The sequence below is a fragment of the Dermochelys coriacea genome, chromosome 15 (genome assembly GCF_009764565.3).
Source record: "Dermochelys coriacea isolate rDerCor1 chromosome 15, rDerCor1.pri.v4, whole genome shotgun sequence".
In the NCBI taxonomy this organism is placed as follows: domain Eukaryota; kingdom Metazoa; phylum Chordata; order Testudines; family Dermochelyidae; genus Dermochelys; species Dermochelys coriacea.
This window is the reverse complement of record NC_050082.1, coordinates 29,093,727-29,107,567: the sequence shown is the minus strand read 5'-3', so window position 1 is coordinate 29,107,567 and position 13,841 is coordinate 29,093,727. Positions and strand designations below refer to the sequence as shown.

At 42.7% G+C, this 13,841-nt stretch overlaps 1 protein-coding gene across 10 annotated transcripts in view; it reads right to left on the bottom strand.

Moving 5' to 3' along the window:
• Window positions 1-13,841, bottom strand: part of MYO1H (myosin IH) — a 53,312-nt gene that overhangs the window by 15,079 nt on the left and 24,392 nt on the right. For all 10 annotated transcript variants that reach the window (XM_038373564.2, XM_038373565.2, XM_038373566.2 and 7 more), the window contains 10 exons: window positions 13,516-13,587; window positions 12,267-12,386; window positions 10,960-11,027; window positions 9,852-9,957; window positions 8,613-8,693; window positions 6,419-6,510; window positions 4,902-4,996; window positions 2,102-2,148; window positions 1,782-1,862; window positions 1,191-1,296 (listed from right to left, as the gene is read on the bottom strand). In XM_038373564.2, coding sequence (XP_038229492.1) covers window positions 1,191-1,296; window positions 1,782-1,862; window positions 2,102-2,148; window positions 4,902-4,996; window positions 6,419-6,510; window positions 8,613-8,693; window positions 9,852-9,957; window positions 10,960-11,027; window positions 12,267-12,386; window positions 13,516-13,587 — 868 coding nt within the window. The remainder of the gene's footprint in view (window positions 1-1,190; window positions 1,297-1,781; window positions 1,863-2,101; window positions 2,149-4,901; window positions 4,997-6,418; window positions 6,511-8,612; window positions 8,694-9,851; window positions 9,958-10,959; window positions 11,028-12,266; window positions 12,387-13,515; window positions 13,588-13,841) is intronic.

Sequence of the window (13,841 nt, the reverse complement as noted above, 5' to 3'; positions counted from 1 at the left end):
GGCACCAATGGGCCTCTGTGTCAACTAGTCATTAGACTGGAACAAGGACACACAGTTGAACACTGAGGTGGTGGATGGGCCCTGGCTTATACAGTCAAAGTCTTAGTCTGGTAAACTGATACAGCTGCCCAAAGAGTTTAGGAAGCACCAGACTGTGCTACAGTCTATTACTTCAAAAGGCTGGGCCATAGCCAAGTGAAGGTGCTTCAGCAGGGAGTGCTGGTTTTTTGAAAGACTAAGTGGATAACAAATGGTCTTCCCCTCACACAACTTCAATATTAGCTTTCTCTTGTTGTGTAAGAGTTTCACGCTGCAGCTCTTTGCACTTTGATAGTGCTTTTCCAAAATGCCTATATGTTAATGAAGCCTCACTATACTAGTGAGAGATAGGTGTGTTCATTTTATAGATCAGGAGGCAGGCACAAAATGACTTAGCTCAAAGCTATGTCATGGAGGATAGGACAAAGAATAGAAGCAGAAATCATGACTCCAATTGCCCCACCATTGCACCACCTCCCCTCCCAAAGCTAGAGCCCGACTCCAGGTCTCCCACTCTAACCAGTGATGCCCCCTTCCTACTTGCTTCTGGTTAGGAATTAGGCAGATTGATAAATGTACCATATCAAGGCATTAAGCAGACCAGGAAGCAGGTACGGCCTGAAAACGTTGAGGAGAATGGATCTATTCTGAGAGGTGCAGTACATGGATAATGGGATTTTCTGCCAATAAGAGACTTAAAATGTTCTCCTGCATCCCTGTCACCAAGAAAGAGGATTCTTGCAGTATGTTGGGGTACTTAAACCATGTTTGAAGATTAGCCTACAAAGTGCTAGCTGCATAGGGGTGACTGACTGGCAGCCCACATGGTGTGCCTTGATGAATTCTAAGGGCTGCCTAGCAGAAGAAAAAGCACAGACTAAGTAGCAGCTGTATGTGATATAGGAAGTACACATAGTCTGGGTAGTGTATAAGCGGTGCTAAAGTTCAGCGGCCAGAACCAGGGAGACCCACTTCCATTGAAGTTTGGCCTTTCATTGTGTAGTGTTCCAGGGCTGCTTCTTGAACTGGCTCCCTTACTGCACCTGCCAGCACCCAAGTTTGGACTTCATGGGTTTTTTAAGGAGTTACACCATAGCTGTGTGTCTGCCTCTTCACCCCACTAATACCACGATAACAAAGATATCCCTTACCAGGCTCTTTGCCCTCGTTGGGTTTAATACACCGAATATAAGAAGGCTCCTTGGACATCAGGATTTCGATTAGGCTAGCCAGGCTGTTTTTGAACTGGGTTGCAACCTGTACAGACAATGGAAATCTCTGTTAATGATACAGCTAAGACAGTGCAGTTACTGAAGTCTGCAGTAAAGCCCTACTCCAGTCCTTGAGGTGTAGGTTGAATTAAAACATGCATTTCCAAAACCCTTCAGTGAGGTGGGAAAGCATTTGAATACGAGAATTCTGGAGGGTTTTACTTAAACCAACCACCCTTGGGATCTGCAAAGCAGATAGAGATGTCAGGCAACCCTTAGGAATTGAACAATCTTTATTTATTGTGGAAAGCATCCAGAACAGTTTCGGGTGCTGAATAAATAATCAGTACCATTACACAGATGCATCATGCTCCTTTCTGAGATCTAAGCAGCAGTATTGGATATTTTTCCCTCCCCTTCAAGACTGCCAGCCTCAGTGTTACTCTATTGAGGAATTCCACTGGAAGCCAAGCTATTTTGGAAGTTAGTTTGCTCCTCCTTATAGGTTTGTATGTAAGGGATGAAACTCACAGTCTCGGGCCGTCTCCTGTTGTCTAGCTCAGATGGAAAAAAACATTCTTTAATTATGCCATTTTTAGACTTGCACAGTACCTGAAACAGAGGAACGCAAGGGTAAAGTAAATGGGCACATTACTCCCACAGAGTGCTGCGGAAGTGAACAGATGAGGCTGCATAGACAAGAGCTTTCCAGAACACCACATGGTCTGTAATGGCCATTGAAATGCTTGAAACTGTGTAAAAGCCACTCAGATGCTTAACCAATCTAAAGATCAACTACAAAAAAAAAATCCTTCTGAAAAGCCAATTCTGGTGTTTCAATAGCATCTTACCTCTTTTAAGTTTCTGTACAGGAGATCGTTATTCTTCTCTAGGAATCCTGAAAAGAAAATTAAGAAACAAACATTGTTTTGAAGAACTGGTTAGGAATTAGGCAGATTGAAAGAATTATTAGGAGGTTCTTGATGAATTTGCTGCTTTTGCTAAGAGGCCACCGTCTGGCTTTCATAACAAGAACCCTGCTACCCAACTATATTGGAATGCTTTTGCTAGAGTTTTAGTCAGCCCCTCACACATTACATCCCAAGAGCTGGTCAGAACATTTTAAGCAGAATTTCATTTCAAAGCCAAAGATGGATGCACGCTGTATAGCCTGCTGGTTGGGGTACCAGTCTGCGATGCGCAAGACCCAAAATTCAAGTCCCTGCTCTGCCTGATCCAGAGTGCTCTGGGATGAAAAACTCTGCTCTGAATCAACCAGACAAAGGCCTTGAACCTAGACCATTGCCTTAACCAGCAGGTTGTAGAGTGCAAGTCTCTCCCCCCCACCACACTTCCAAGCTCAGGTATGGATCCAAAGTGGACATTTTGGCACACTTTGGTTCAAAGGGTTTTGTTTTAGTGCAGAATGAAAAATGTTAAATCTTCTAAAGTTGCCACAACACAGAATTGTCATCCTCTAGACACATTAAATCCACATGGTCACTACCCAAATCAGCCACGAGCAGGGAAATCTCCTTCTATTCGGCATTATCAATGCAGACCTGCCAAGCTAAGTGGCTATTTGACCAGATATAATCTTTGCCTGCAATGATTATGCAGCTGTGTGCCATGTGTAAATATGAAATAAAGTAAGTATTCTTTGATCTGACCCTTCTATGTGAAAGGCTCACTGCTCATTGTAACCAGGAGCAGAAAAAGACCATCACCCTTAAGAACTGATCTTTAGAACAGACATTTGATCCATAGATCATAACACTCACTGCACACCGGAACCAACATACGGAAGTGCCACTGCAACCGTTGGTGATGCAAAATTCTACAGGAGGAAGAAGCATTGTGCTCAAGTTAAAGAAACCCAGAGTGCATACAGAGGCCAGTGAAAGCTATTTGTATCGTTTGTGTTTAGAAGATGCAATTCTCTGAAGCAGCTTAGTGACTGAAGGTTTAGAACTCTAGTTTGGCTATATAGTCCTACCTCACAGTTCATAGAATCATAGAATATCAGGGTTGGAAGGGACCCCAGAAGGTCATCTAGTCCAACCCCCTGCTCAAAGCAGGACCAAGTCCCAGTTAAATCATCCCAGCCAGGGCTTTGTCAAGCCTGACCTTAAAAACCTCTAAGGAAGGAGATTCTACCACCTCCCTAGGTAACGCATTCCAGTGTTTCACCACCCTCTTAGTGAAAAAGTTTTTCCTAATATCCAATCTAAACCTCCCCCATTGCAACTTGAGACCATTACTCCTCGTTCTGTTCAGTTGAGCCAGAAGATAGGACAGATTCTGAGCTGTTATGATTGGTGTAGCTCCATTGATTTCAAGAGCTGTGTCATTTACATCAGCTAAGAATCTGACCCAGAGTATTCACCCAACAGTTTCCTATTAGCAACTAGCAATCAAGGCCCTGATCTTACGAATACCTATGCAAACAGCTTTGCTTGCTTGAGTAGTCCTATTGGCTTATCATGCGTGAGTGAAGTTACTCGTGTGTGAAAGTGAAATTACTCACACAGCCTGACCCCAAGTGTCCAGTTTAGCCTCTCCCTGGATACATTTCCAGGTCAGCAGAGCTGTCCCTTGGGTAGGGTGAATCGGGGCAACCGTTCTGAGCCCTGTGGTTTGGGGAGCCCCGTGCTTTGATACCATAGTGTCAGATGCAATACTTTGCATGCACCCATCACAGTGTGTGTGTGTTGCCCAGGGGGTTCGGGCATCCCAGGGGCCGATTGGGGCTGGGAGATTCCAGGGGACCAGTGGCAATCCATGGGGGGATCCTGGCAGTGGTTCTTGGGTTTGACCCGGAGTGCTGGAGGCAGCGGTGATTGTCCTTGTGCGGGTCCCCTGTGGGTATTCCACAGGCCAGGACCTCCTAGCCCCATCTAGCAGGGGTCAGTGCTGCCCTCCTGGGGTACCCGGCCCAGCCTGTTGGCAGCAGGTCATGGGAAGGCCCCAGCTCCAGGAGCCTCTGAGAGGCCCCTTTGCAGCTGGTTATTTCTGTCTGAGGAAGGGGGCTGGTCTGGCTTGCTGGTCCCTGGCCCATGTGCTTCCTGTGCGGGGTGCAGAGTGGCTTAGAGCCTGGCCCCCAGCTAGAAGGTCCATGCACCGCTCAGTTCTGGGGCAGGGCTGCCTCATGGTGAATTTTTTTTAAAATTAATTATATACAAGAACTACATTATAATTATACAGCTGGGTGCTATCAATATTTAACCTGCAGCTGCCCTTGAAATTCACTGTAACCAGATTTCACCTGTATAAAAAATGTTAAGGGGGCCCATACAGGCGGATTTGTCCTGGGCACCACACCCCCGTAGGGACGGCCCTGCATATCAGTTTCAACCTCATCTATATACATTTTCCCATGTTTTTAGGAAGCCAGTTGCATGAATTAAATCTTCAAACAACTGAATTTTTCTATCAAAAGTTTAGACTTGGATTTGAGATAGTCAAAATAAGACCAAAAATGAAATGCAGAGTGCCCTTTAAGGGCAAGTATATTTCAGAATAGTTTTCAAATCAGGTGGGGGAGGGGGAGGATTTGCCACCACCCGCCTAAGTGCTGCAAGTTAAAGCACATCACAGTAAGAACCATGAGAATGTCCTTCAAGAATGCAGGCTTGTCTAGTCCACACTCACCTACTACGCAGTAAGTGACCTCCCCTGCATAATGAAGGAGACGGAAATCCACCCAGTCAATTGATTTTCGTGTCTTTTGATCTGCAAGCTTGCGGCTACAGAAAGAAAGAAACCAGAGAGAAAAGCAAGAAGCCAAATAGTTTCTTCAGCTCATGGGAATGGTGGAATCAACCATACTAAGAACAGTTCACTGCAAAAACAGAAACTGACATCGAGTTAGGCTCTTATTAGCATGAATCTGATTGCAGGGTTGGGGACCATATAGACATTTCTTAGATAAGTTCTTTTTGAAAGAGATTTTGCAAATTGGTCAGAACCCATCTAATAACGAAGACTGTATTTCAACAGAAATGGTTCATGTACAGTCATGGTAGTTCCTATAATCTTATGTGGCCTGCAATATGCTAGTTAGAAAAGGCCATTCATTCAGAATACACCTTACACCTTGCAGAAGGCATTTAAATGTTTAGACATTTTTATTAGCTTTGTCTATGTGGCTGGGATAAGGATAGCAGCTGGCTTCTGCCTTATTTCAGTTTGAAAAAAAAGACACCCCAAAATTTTATGCTAAACAGGCAAAAAACAGTCAATGGTGTTTCATGAATAGCAAATACCTAATGCAAAGAGGACACCACTAAACTTCGAAAAAGTGAATGTTTAGTATTTCTGGGAGCTACTGTAATAAATATTTACTCATGGCAAGATTCCATTTGTGACGGAAATGTGTTCACACTGATGTTGCCCTTCAACATGCATTGCCTTTTTTAAAAAATGGAATAGTTCTAGCAATTGTCTTTGCAGATCTTCGTCTGAAAGAAAGAGTAGGATATTAAGGAACAGATAGGTAGCGGGCAGATTAGTTACTGACTCTCCACAAGGATTGTCCTGAGCTTTACACAGCTAGAAATAACATTTCAGAAGCTTGATTCTGTGAACTGCTGGCCACTCATTGGTTTTTAGTTAGCCTTCTCTTATGGACACCCAGGTAGGGACCTTGTCTTCACCTGCATATTTACAGCACCTACCACAACAGAGCCCTGGCACTAGACACTGCAGCAATAGAAATATTTACTAAAGTGATACTTGTCAGGAAGAATCTAGATGGGCTCTTTGGAGAAGTTTGTATCTGGCTCCAAATCCAAGCTTTGCAGGCTGGGCTCATCTCCAGGGCTCAGTTCTGCCTACCACTGAGTACCTTCAACTCTCACTGACTTTAACACAAGTTGAAGCCATTTGTCACCTCACAGGATTGGTCCCAGATTTGGATATAAAATACGCACAGAAGGATGGATAAACTGGGCTCAAGTATTGGCAAGCTTCTGATACAGGGAAGACAGGTTTCCCCCCCACAGATTATATTCTAACAATGTCGTTTATCATAGTGGTAGATTGCAGGCAGCCTCCTAGACTGGGAATTTTTCTTTGGTATAAAACAGGACCATTCATCCTCAGAACAGAACACTGGAAATCCTAGGGAAAGTTTCCTCTACAGTAGGTTACAGAGCATGAGTGCATACGTCAGGAAGTGGGCATGATCTCCTACTTTCTCTTCCAACTTTTCCAGGAAACTTAAATCAGTTGCTTCACCAGGCCGTAAACATTCTTCATCCTTAAAAAAAAATTCAGCATCTTAATCCGACCTTAGACCCTGTTGATGGCAAATTTAAACAGGATTTACTGACCCAAGATTTGCCAAAATCATTTTCTGTAATCTGTATTAAGTGTATAAATTCCCTCAGAGACCCCAACACTATTTAGAGAGTGGTCATTTGTACATTTGGGATTTGTGCTTACCTACTGATTTTAGGGTTTTCTAATGGGTAACTACGTGATGGATGCTAAGTGCTGATGCATTGAGAAACTGGCCTAGTTTTCAGAAGGTTTATGAACCCAGTCCCAGTAATTTCAATGAAAGCGGCAGATTCTCAGCCCCTCATAGCATCAGGCCATAAGCAACTTGCCCAAAGTCACAGGATGTCTGAAACATGACATCTGGGTTCTGCGCTCAGTACTGATTCCCAGTCCTGTGCTTTAACACAAAATCATCTTTAATATCAAAGTAAAGAGAAACATTAGCAACAAGATGCCTTGTTAGGCATCTAGGTAAATCTAGGGAGGTGGGGTGTATTAAAATGTATTTCTTTCCATCATGATTAAATTAAATGTACCACATTAATGCACACTTAACTTTGAATGCCACTAAAATCTGGGCAGTGGACATACTCTTGTTCAAAGAAGAGTGCAGCTGTTAAATAAATGCCAAGTAACTTTTTTCAGAACACAAACTATCATCTCAAGATGTTTAACTTAGTACAGTCTAGAGACTAACAAATTTGAGCATTTATTTATTGGATGCATCCGTTGAAGTGAGCTGTAGCTCACGAAAGCTTATGCTCAAATAAATTTGTTAGTGTCTAAGGTGCCACAAGTACTCCTTTTCTTTTTGCGAATACAGACTAACACGGCTGCTACTCTGAAACCTGTTAGTACAGTCTGGTTACCATGACATGTTATCAGTCAGTATAAGACAAGATAACATGTCATGGTAATTACTTGTAACAACTACATTACCATGAGAAACTATAATTAAGGTTTTCAGTTTAAAAAAAAACTATTCAGTTTCATACAGAACACCTATACACTTCCTTGTAAAATTCATAATTCAGTTTTACAAGACTAGAGTTATACAGAAAATTTTACATTCTCTGCAAGAGTATGCCTCTCTCCTCGTCTGTTTCATAGTGCTTCTAGTCAGTTTTACATGAAGATGGCAGGCTGGAAGAAGTGGATATCACTAGGCACTGAGACCCAGAAATGCATAGATAAAGGCTAGATTCTTGGTCAACATTGATAACAGCTTCTAAGAGTCCAAAAGCCTCCAAACCTACTGGATTGTCATCTCAGGTAGAAAAGAACTCTTTCCCCCCCCCCCCCACAATTATGATACTTATAGAAGAGTTCTGCTTGCACATGTACGTAATTAGGATAGGAATACTAGCATTAAGCTTCAATAATCATGATACTCCTGCCCTGGGTTACAGTGCATTAATCACACGGCTTCTGTATCCGTGTGTTAAATTCTCCATTCCTCTGTCTACAAGTCAGCAAGCTATGGGGGTGTCAAAGCACAATGCATCACTGTTGAATTACATGCATCTTTACAGAAAGAATCTATAAATCTTGCTTCTCTTGTTTTTTGCATTTAAGAATGGATTGCCGTACAGTAATTGTATTACCAAGTTCAAAGCAATTTGATTTTCTTGTAGGGCTTCCACCCCGTTTTTCTCCAAAGAGGAGGGGAAGGCTGCTCTGCACTCTAGAAGTCCTCTTGCAGCCAGTGCCCTTAGTGATGTTGACAGGCTAGAAAGAGCTTCATTTGAGCAGCCCCTGCTGCTTCCAATGCAGGATGGTGACCGCTGCAGTTTGGGGCTTTTGAGGATAGAGATAAGTAAACGGGGGAGGAACAAGGAGAAAAATCTCAGAGCACAGCTCAGAAAAGGTACACGTTCCTCAAAATTTACTATGGTGTTCTGTGGGGTCTTCAGACTTTATAACCTAGTATTCTACCCAACCCTTTTAATAGCAAAGGCCTGACGACAGAACTTGAGCATCCATATATTTACATCCTGGGTACTGTAGAGTTCTTAACATATTGAGAGAGTAATAAAAGTATGGAATCACTGCACAATAAGGCACAAATTTTGTTCTTACCAGTATGGAGATTATTCCTTTGTGTTTCTCTTCAACCAAGTCACAGATGATCTTGTTGTTGAAATATGGAATTGGCTCCCACTGGTATTAGAAAGGGAAAAGTGATTTTAAAGAATTCAGAGAACTTTACCTACTCCAACCTGAAGTAATTCCATGTTAGGATTTAAGGTTTTATTGGAGAGGTTCTTGACCAAGCCAGTCCTCAATATCTTCCCCCTTTAAGCAGCATGGGCAGAGTTATCTTAATCTCTACATTACTATACTACAATCCTTCAGTCTCTTCTGTTGTAACATACGCAGCTGCTTCTTTTGTTATTAGTATGTCTTTATCCAATGCACAGTTAACCTGTGGAACTTGTTGCCAGGGGATGTTGTGAAGGACAAAAGTACAACTGGGCTCCAAAAAAAGTTGAGAGAATAGGTCCTTCAATGGCTGTTAGCCAACATGGTCAGGGATGCAACCCATGCCCCACGTGTCCCTAAACCTCCGACTGCCAGAAGCTGGGACTGGATGACAGGGAACGGATCACTTGATAATTGTTCTGTTCATTCCCTTTGAAGTATCTGGTGCCTGACACAGTTGGAAGACAGTACATCGGACTAGATGGACCAATGGTCTGACCCTGAATGGCCATTCTTGTATTACAAGGATCTTTATTTCTACAAAGGCATTTCATTGCAGAATCTGTTTCTGGCCAAGAGTCCTAGTTCTGCCACATTCTCCTTCAAAGCATACAAATTAACTCAACCAGAATGACTGAACGTGATACAACTAGGAGTAATGGGATCAAAGTAGGGAAGGGGGAAAGCTAGGCCAAGCATAGCAAGAGCTTCTTGTGAGTTCTATTACATAGCACAGGGGTTCTCAACTGGAAGCTGGGGGTTAAACAGGGATTCATGACTATCCCACATATACCATGTTGCCAAATGGGAGGAGGGCTTGACTAGATGAGAGAGGGCCCCCAGGACAGAAGAGCTACAGAGAGGACAGTCAAAGGGAAGCATTCTTTTTAAAAGTATGACATGAAAAATATACTGTAGATGATAATCCTGTACTAACTGAAGGGAACGGGATGGGTGGAACCACTATGCCTTTTCCATCTCAAACATCAACGATGGTATTTCAACTATAATGGAAAATTAAAAAAAACACTATTAATGCCTTTGTGAAGAAGAAGAGTAAGTTTGCAGTGCAGTGATGTTCAAGAGAACAAGATAGGGAAAAGCAAGGAGAGTTACCTCTATGCCTTCCATCTCATATTCCTCCTGCTCTACCTTCAGAGTCATTTCGATTAACAGCTGCTGGAGCTTTTCGTTGCAGTAATTGATGCAGAACTGTTCAAAACTTTTGAAAAATAAAGAATAGCGATATACATTAAAGGAAAGCTTTCTAGCTGTTGTCTTGGTTTGTAGGGAAACAAGTGTAAAAAGAATTCCTATTATAACCCTTCTCCCCATGACAGAAGACGAGCCCATGAAATAGCTGAGGCAGCTGAAGTTTTGTTTTCCCACTAGGATGATATTTTAATAGAAACAGCCCATATTCCATTTCAAGAGTGGCCGACTACCAGGGTAGATGTTTAATAAGAACTGGAGAATCAGTCTGGATAAAAAAAATACTCCACTTCTCCCTCCCCACCCACCACCCCTAAAACTTCTGCTTGAAACTCAAACCAAATTAGAGAGCTTTGATAAAGTTCAGCGAACTCCACCCTCTACCCTCCCCAAACACAGATGCACACTGTCATCTGGGCTGCAATTCCAGAAGGAAGTACCAACATTCTTCCCAGAAGGGCTGTTTTTGAGAGACTCCCAGCCCACTTTTACTGACGCAGCAAGCTCAAAGCAGCAGACTAACTGTTGAGGTTTCTGAACTAAACTGCCACATTATCATCCATCACTAACTTCCTTCCCAACAGCCATATAATTGAACATATGAAGACAGAATAAGTGTTTAGGTCAAGGAGTTTTGTTTGGCTAGAAGAAGGTAGTTGTCACATCCTTCTCTCTAGAGGCTTTGAAAGCTGCCCCACACAAGAAGATGGCCCACTGCAATACTACATGCACATGTTCTTCCATAGGATTCTGGACTTTTAACACAATCAGCCAACTAGAGCAAAGAAAATGAGTCGAGGCTTTCACTGTACTTCACTTAGCCAGTTATGCCTACATACTGCAACACATGTCAGAGATTAGGTACAACTCAGAGCTGATGAAGGGAGCTGGGACTCAACTTCCTTGCCTTTGTGGGGTAAGCCAAAGGCTGAGCCCTAATGGCCATGCATTGCTTTGGAAGCAGACCCACATTAGTGCATGCACAGTTTGACCCAGCTTCAGTGGCACTTACCTGTTTGTGTCAAATACTTCAAACCCGTAGATGTCAAGCAGCCCAATCACCGTTTTCCTGGTGAGGTCCTGCCAAACATACCATTAAATGCTCCATGAGGAAAAGAGGATTTCTGTAACTGGTCCAATTCCTCTACATCATTCATGTAGGTTCCCTTCACCTAGATTTTAATCTCTCATTTGTTCCCACGCTGCCACTGACCAGGGAGTCCAGGGAGACTCAATACAGGGACAGTGTCATTACAGCCTGGGTCCCTCTAGCAGACAATTCTGCTGCTGAACTGACCAGATATTTTGGTGAGCAAGCCAATATAGGTCTAAATATTCTTTGTGGAGGTTGGGCATAGGTGTAGGAGAGAATGTGGAATAAATCCCCTTCATCTTCCAATGGCTTCACCCTCCTGAAGGATGGCCATCACATATATTTGTTCCAGGCAACCACTGTCTTCTATATTTGTTTAGGACACAGGATCCCATGCTGGGGACTCCTGGCTGTTCTTAGCTGTGTGAACATTTGTAGTCTCCCCAACTCAAAGCCTAATGTTAACTCTCAGACCTGGGTTTCTTAGCTGATAGTACAACACACATTCTAGTGCACAGCTACTGTAGATGCAGAGAGGAATCCAATGATTAAATCATTAATGGGGGAATCTAGTCAATCTCCATTTTCTACAAAACTACATATCCAGGATAATGAAAACATCCCTATGCATGGCTGCCTGGTGGCTTACCAAACCAAAAGCAAAGACCTCCTTCAACTAGTCTGGAAGGTCACTTCTCTCTCCTAAGCACAGATATCAAGGCTACTTTCCATACAAGTTTTGTCACCATTTGGAAAAACAATTTTTCTGGTCTTCTATAGAGCTCAGTTTTATGCTAAACTCCCCTCGTTTTGCACTAGCATCACAGACCAGCAAATAGCATGTTAGTTTGCTGCCACAGGTCCAACAGGAGAAGCACATACCATAGTTTGGGTGCATCCTATAGAAGCAGTGATTTTTTTTCTTATCAGCTATAAAGTGATCATGTATAGATCTGTGTTTACTTACAATCAGGATGGGCAATTTTAAAGCAGGTCATGCATTGGCCAAACTACTTGACAATGTATCTTTAGTATTGAATTAGAAAAACCACACAAACAAACAAGCAGAACATGAATCTCCAGCTCACAGTGGTTTGGATCCCTGAACTCAACTAGCAGACTTCAGAAGTCTCGTGGCAACCACCACATTACTGTCTCATTCTGGAAGCACTGTCCAACCACTGAATTGTCTGTAGAACACAGTATTAGTTAGAATGGGAACCAACCTTGTTGGCTAAAGATCCATTAATTTTGTTGACTAGCCAAGTAAAAGTCCGTCCATAAATCGCCTTAGCTGCTGCATCCCGAGCACAGAATGCCAAGTCTATGTTCAGGGGACTTAGGACCTGGATGGGGGGAGGTGGAGGAAAAGCAGGTAAAAATACTCAAATACAGTAACTAAGATAACTCAAAGTCAGTCATTTCTAACTCATTTCATGCTTCTGGATTAGAGAGCAGGCTACCATGTGACAGCCTCAATTTCACACTGAAGCATGAGCAAGCCTTCAGATCAAAACTGAAGCCAACCACAGCTAGCACCTCAGGCTGGTGTGACTTCTGCTCTCAGGCCAACTATGAGACCGCACGCTGGGTCCTACCTCTACACCTCTCCCATTCAGCTGCACACATCCTAACCTGTAGCAGAGTTTAGACTGGTCCAGTCTCACAATGCAAGATGGATTTGAAGTCAAAGAGGTTTTGGATCATGGTTTTGAAATAAAGTGAGATATTCCATATATCATCTTTTTGGTCAGAAGGTACAAGACAATAGCTACAAATCTCCTAGCATTAACATACAGGCTACAGGAGAGGAGTCACTGACAGTGAAGTGGATGAATAAAAGTAAGGATTGAGCCCCATTTTACCCCCTAATTTGGGGGCAAACATCCATCTATATACATGCTAAATGATGTACACCAGATATAAGGGGGAAATGGGCATACACTATCAGGATTGATTAGGAGGCTGCATTTTGGGAGTCTGCCAAATTTCAAGGGGAAAAGCCATCAGAATTGCAGAATTGAAAGCAATTCTGATGGCTTTCAATCAACATTAAATGTTACAAGTGGCCATTTTATACAAATGCTTGCATCTGCATATGAAACTGAATTTCTCAAGCAGCACTTTGCAGACTACACAAAAGAAGATAACGTGGCTCAGACGTGTGGCTGTGTGTAAACCTTCCTCGCTCCTGGATTTTTTCATCACTTGTTATGTCACTCAGCAGGAAGGCAGCCTCACACCATGTTTCAATTTAATATCTCAGAAATTTACAAAGGAAGGTAACTATTCTTATCACAGTTTTACAGATGGGAAAAGTCAGAGATTAAGGAATCACGACCAAGTTTACTGAAAAAAATCTGAGCGTGTCAAGAACAAAATATAGGGTATCCTGGCTCCTTATCCCAGGGTTTTACCACTAGACTGTTGACTTCTAATAGACTGTGAGGAATCTGACACTGGCTTAATTTATACCTCTTCTGATCTGGCTTCTATCTTTCTGTGCGTAAGAGCTTCCTGTAGAATGGATAAGTGGATGCCCAATAACTGCCAAAGAAAAGACACAGTTAGAGTACAAAGGGTAATCTCATGCATACCGTCAATTTGGAGTGAAATGTCCAGACTGCTTCCTTTTACTGTTCATTACTCTTGAAAGCCCAAAACATAACAGGACAATCAACATCTGCATTTCTCTGCATCCACAGATAAGGAGTGAAATCCATCATATTAAGATTTAAAGGAAAAGGAACCAGCCAACTGAGACAGCAATGGTATCTCTGGTCAAACTGGGATTTTAAGAA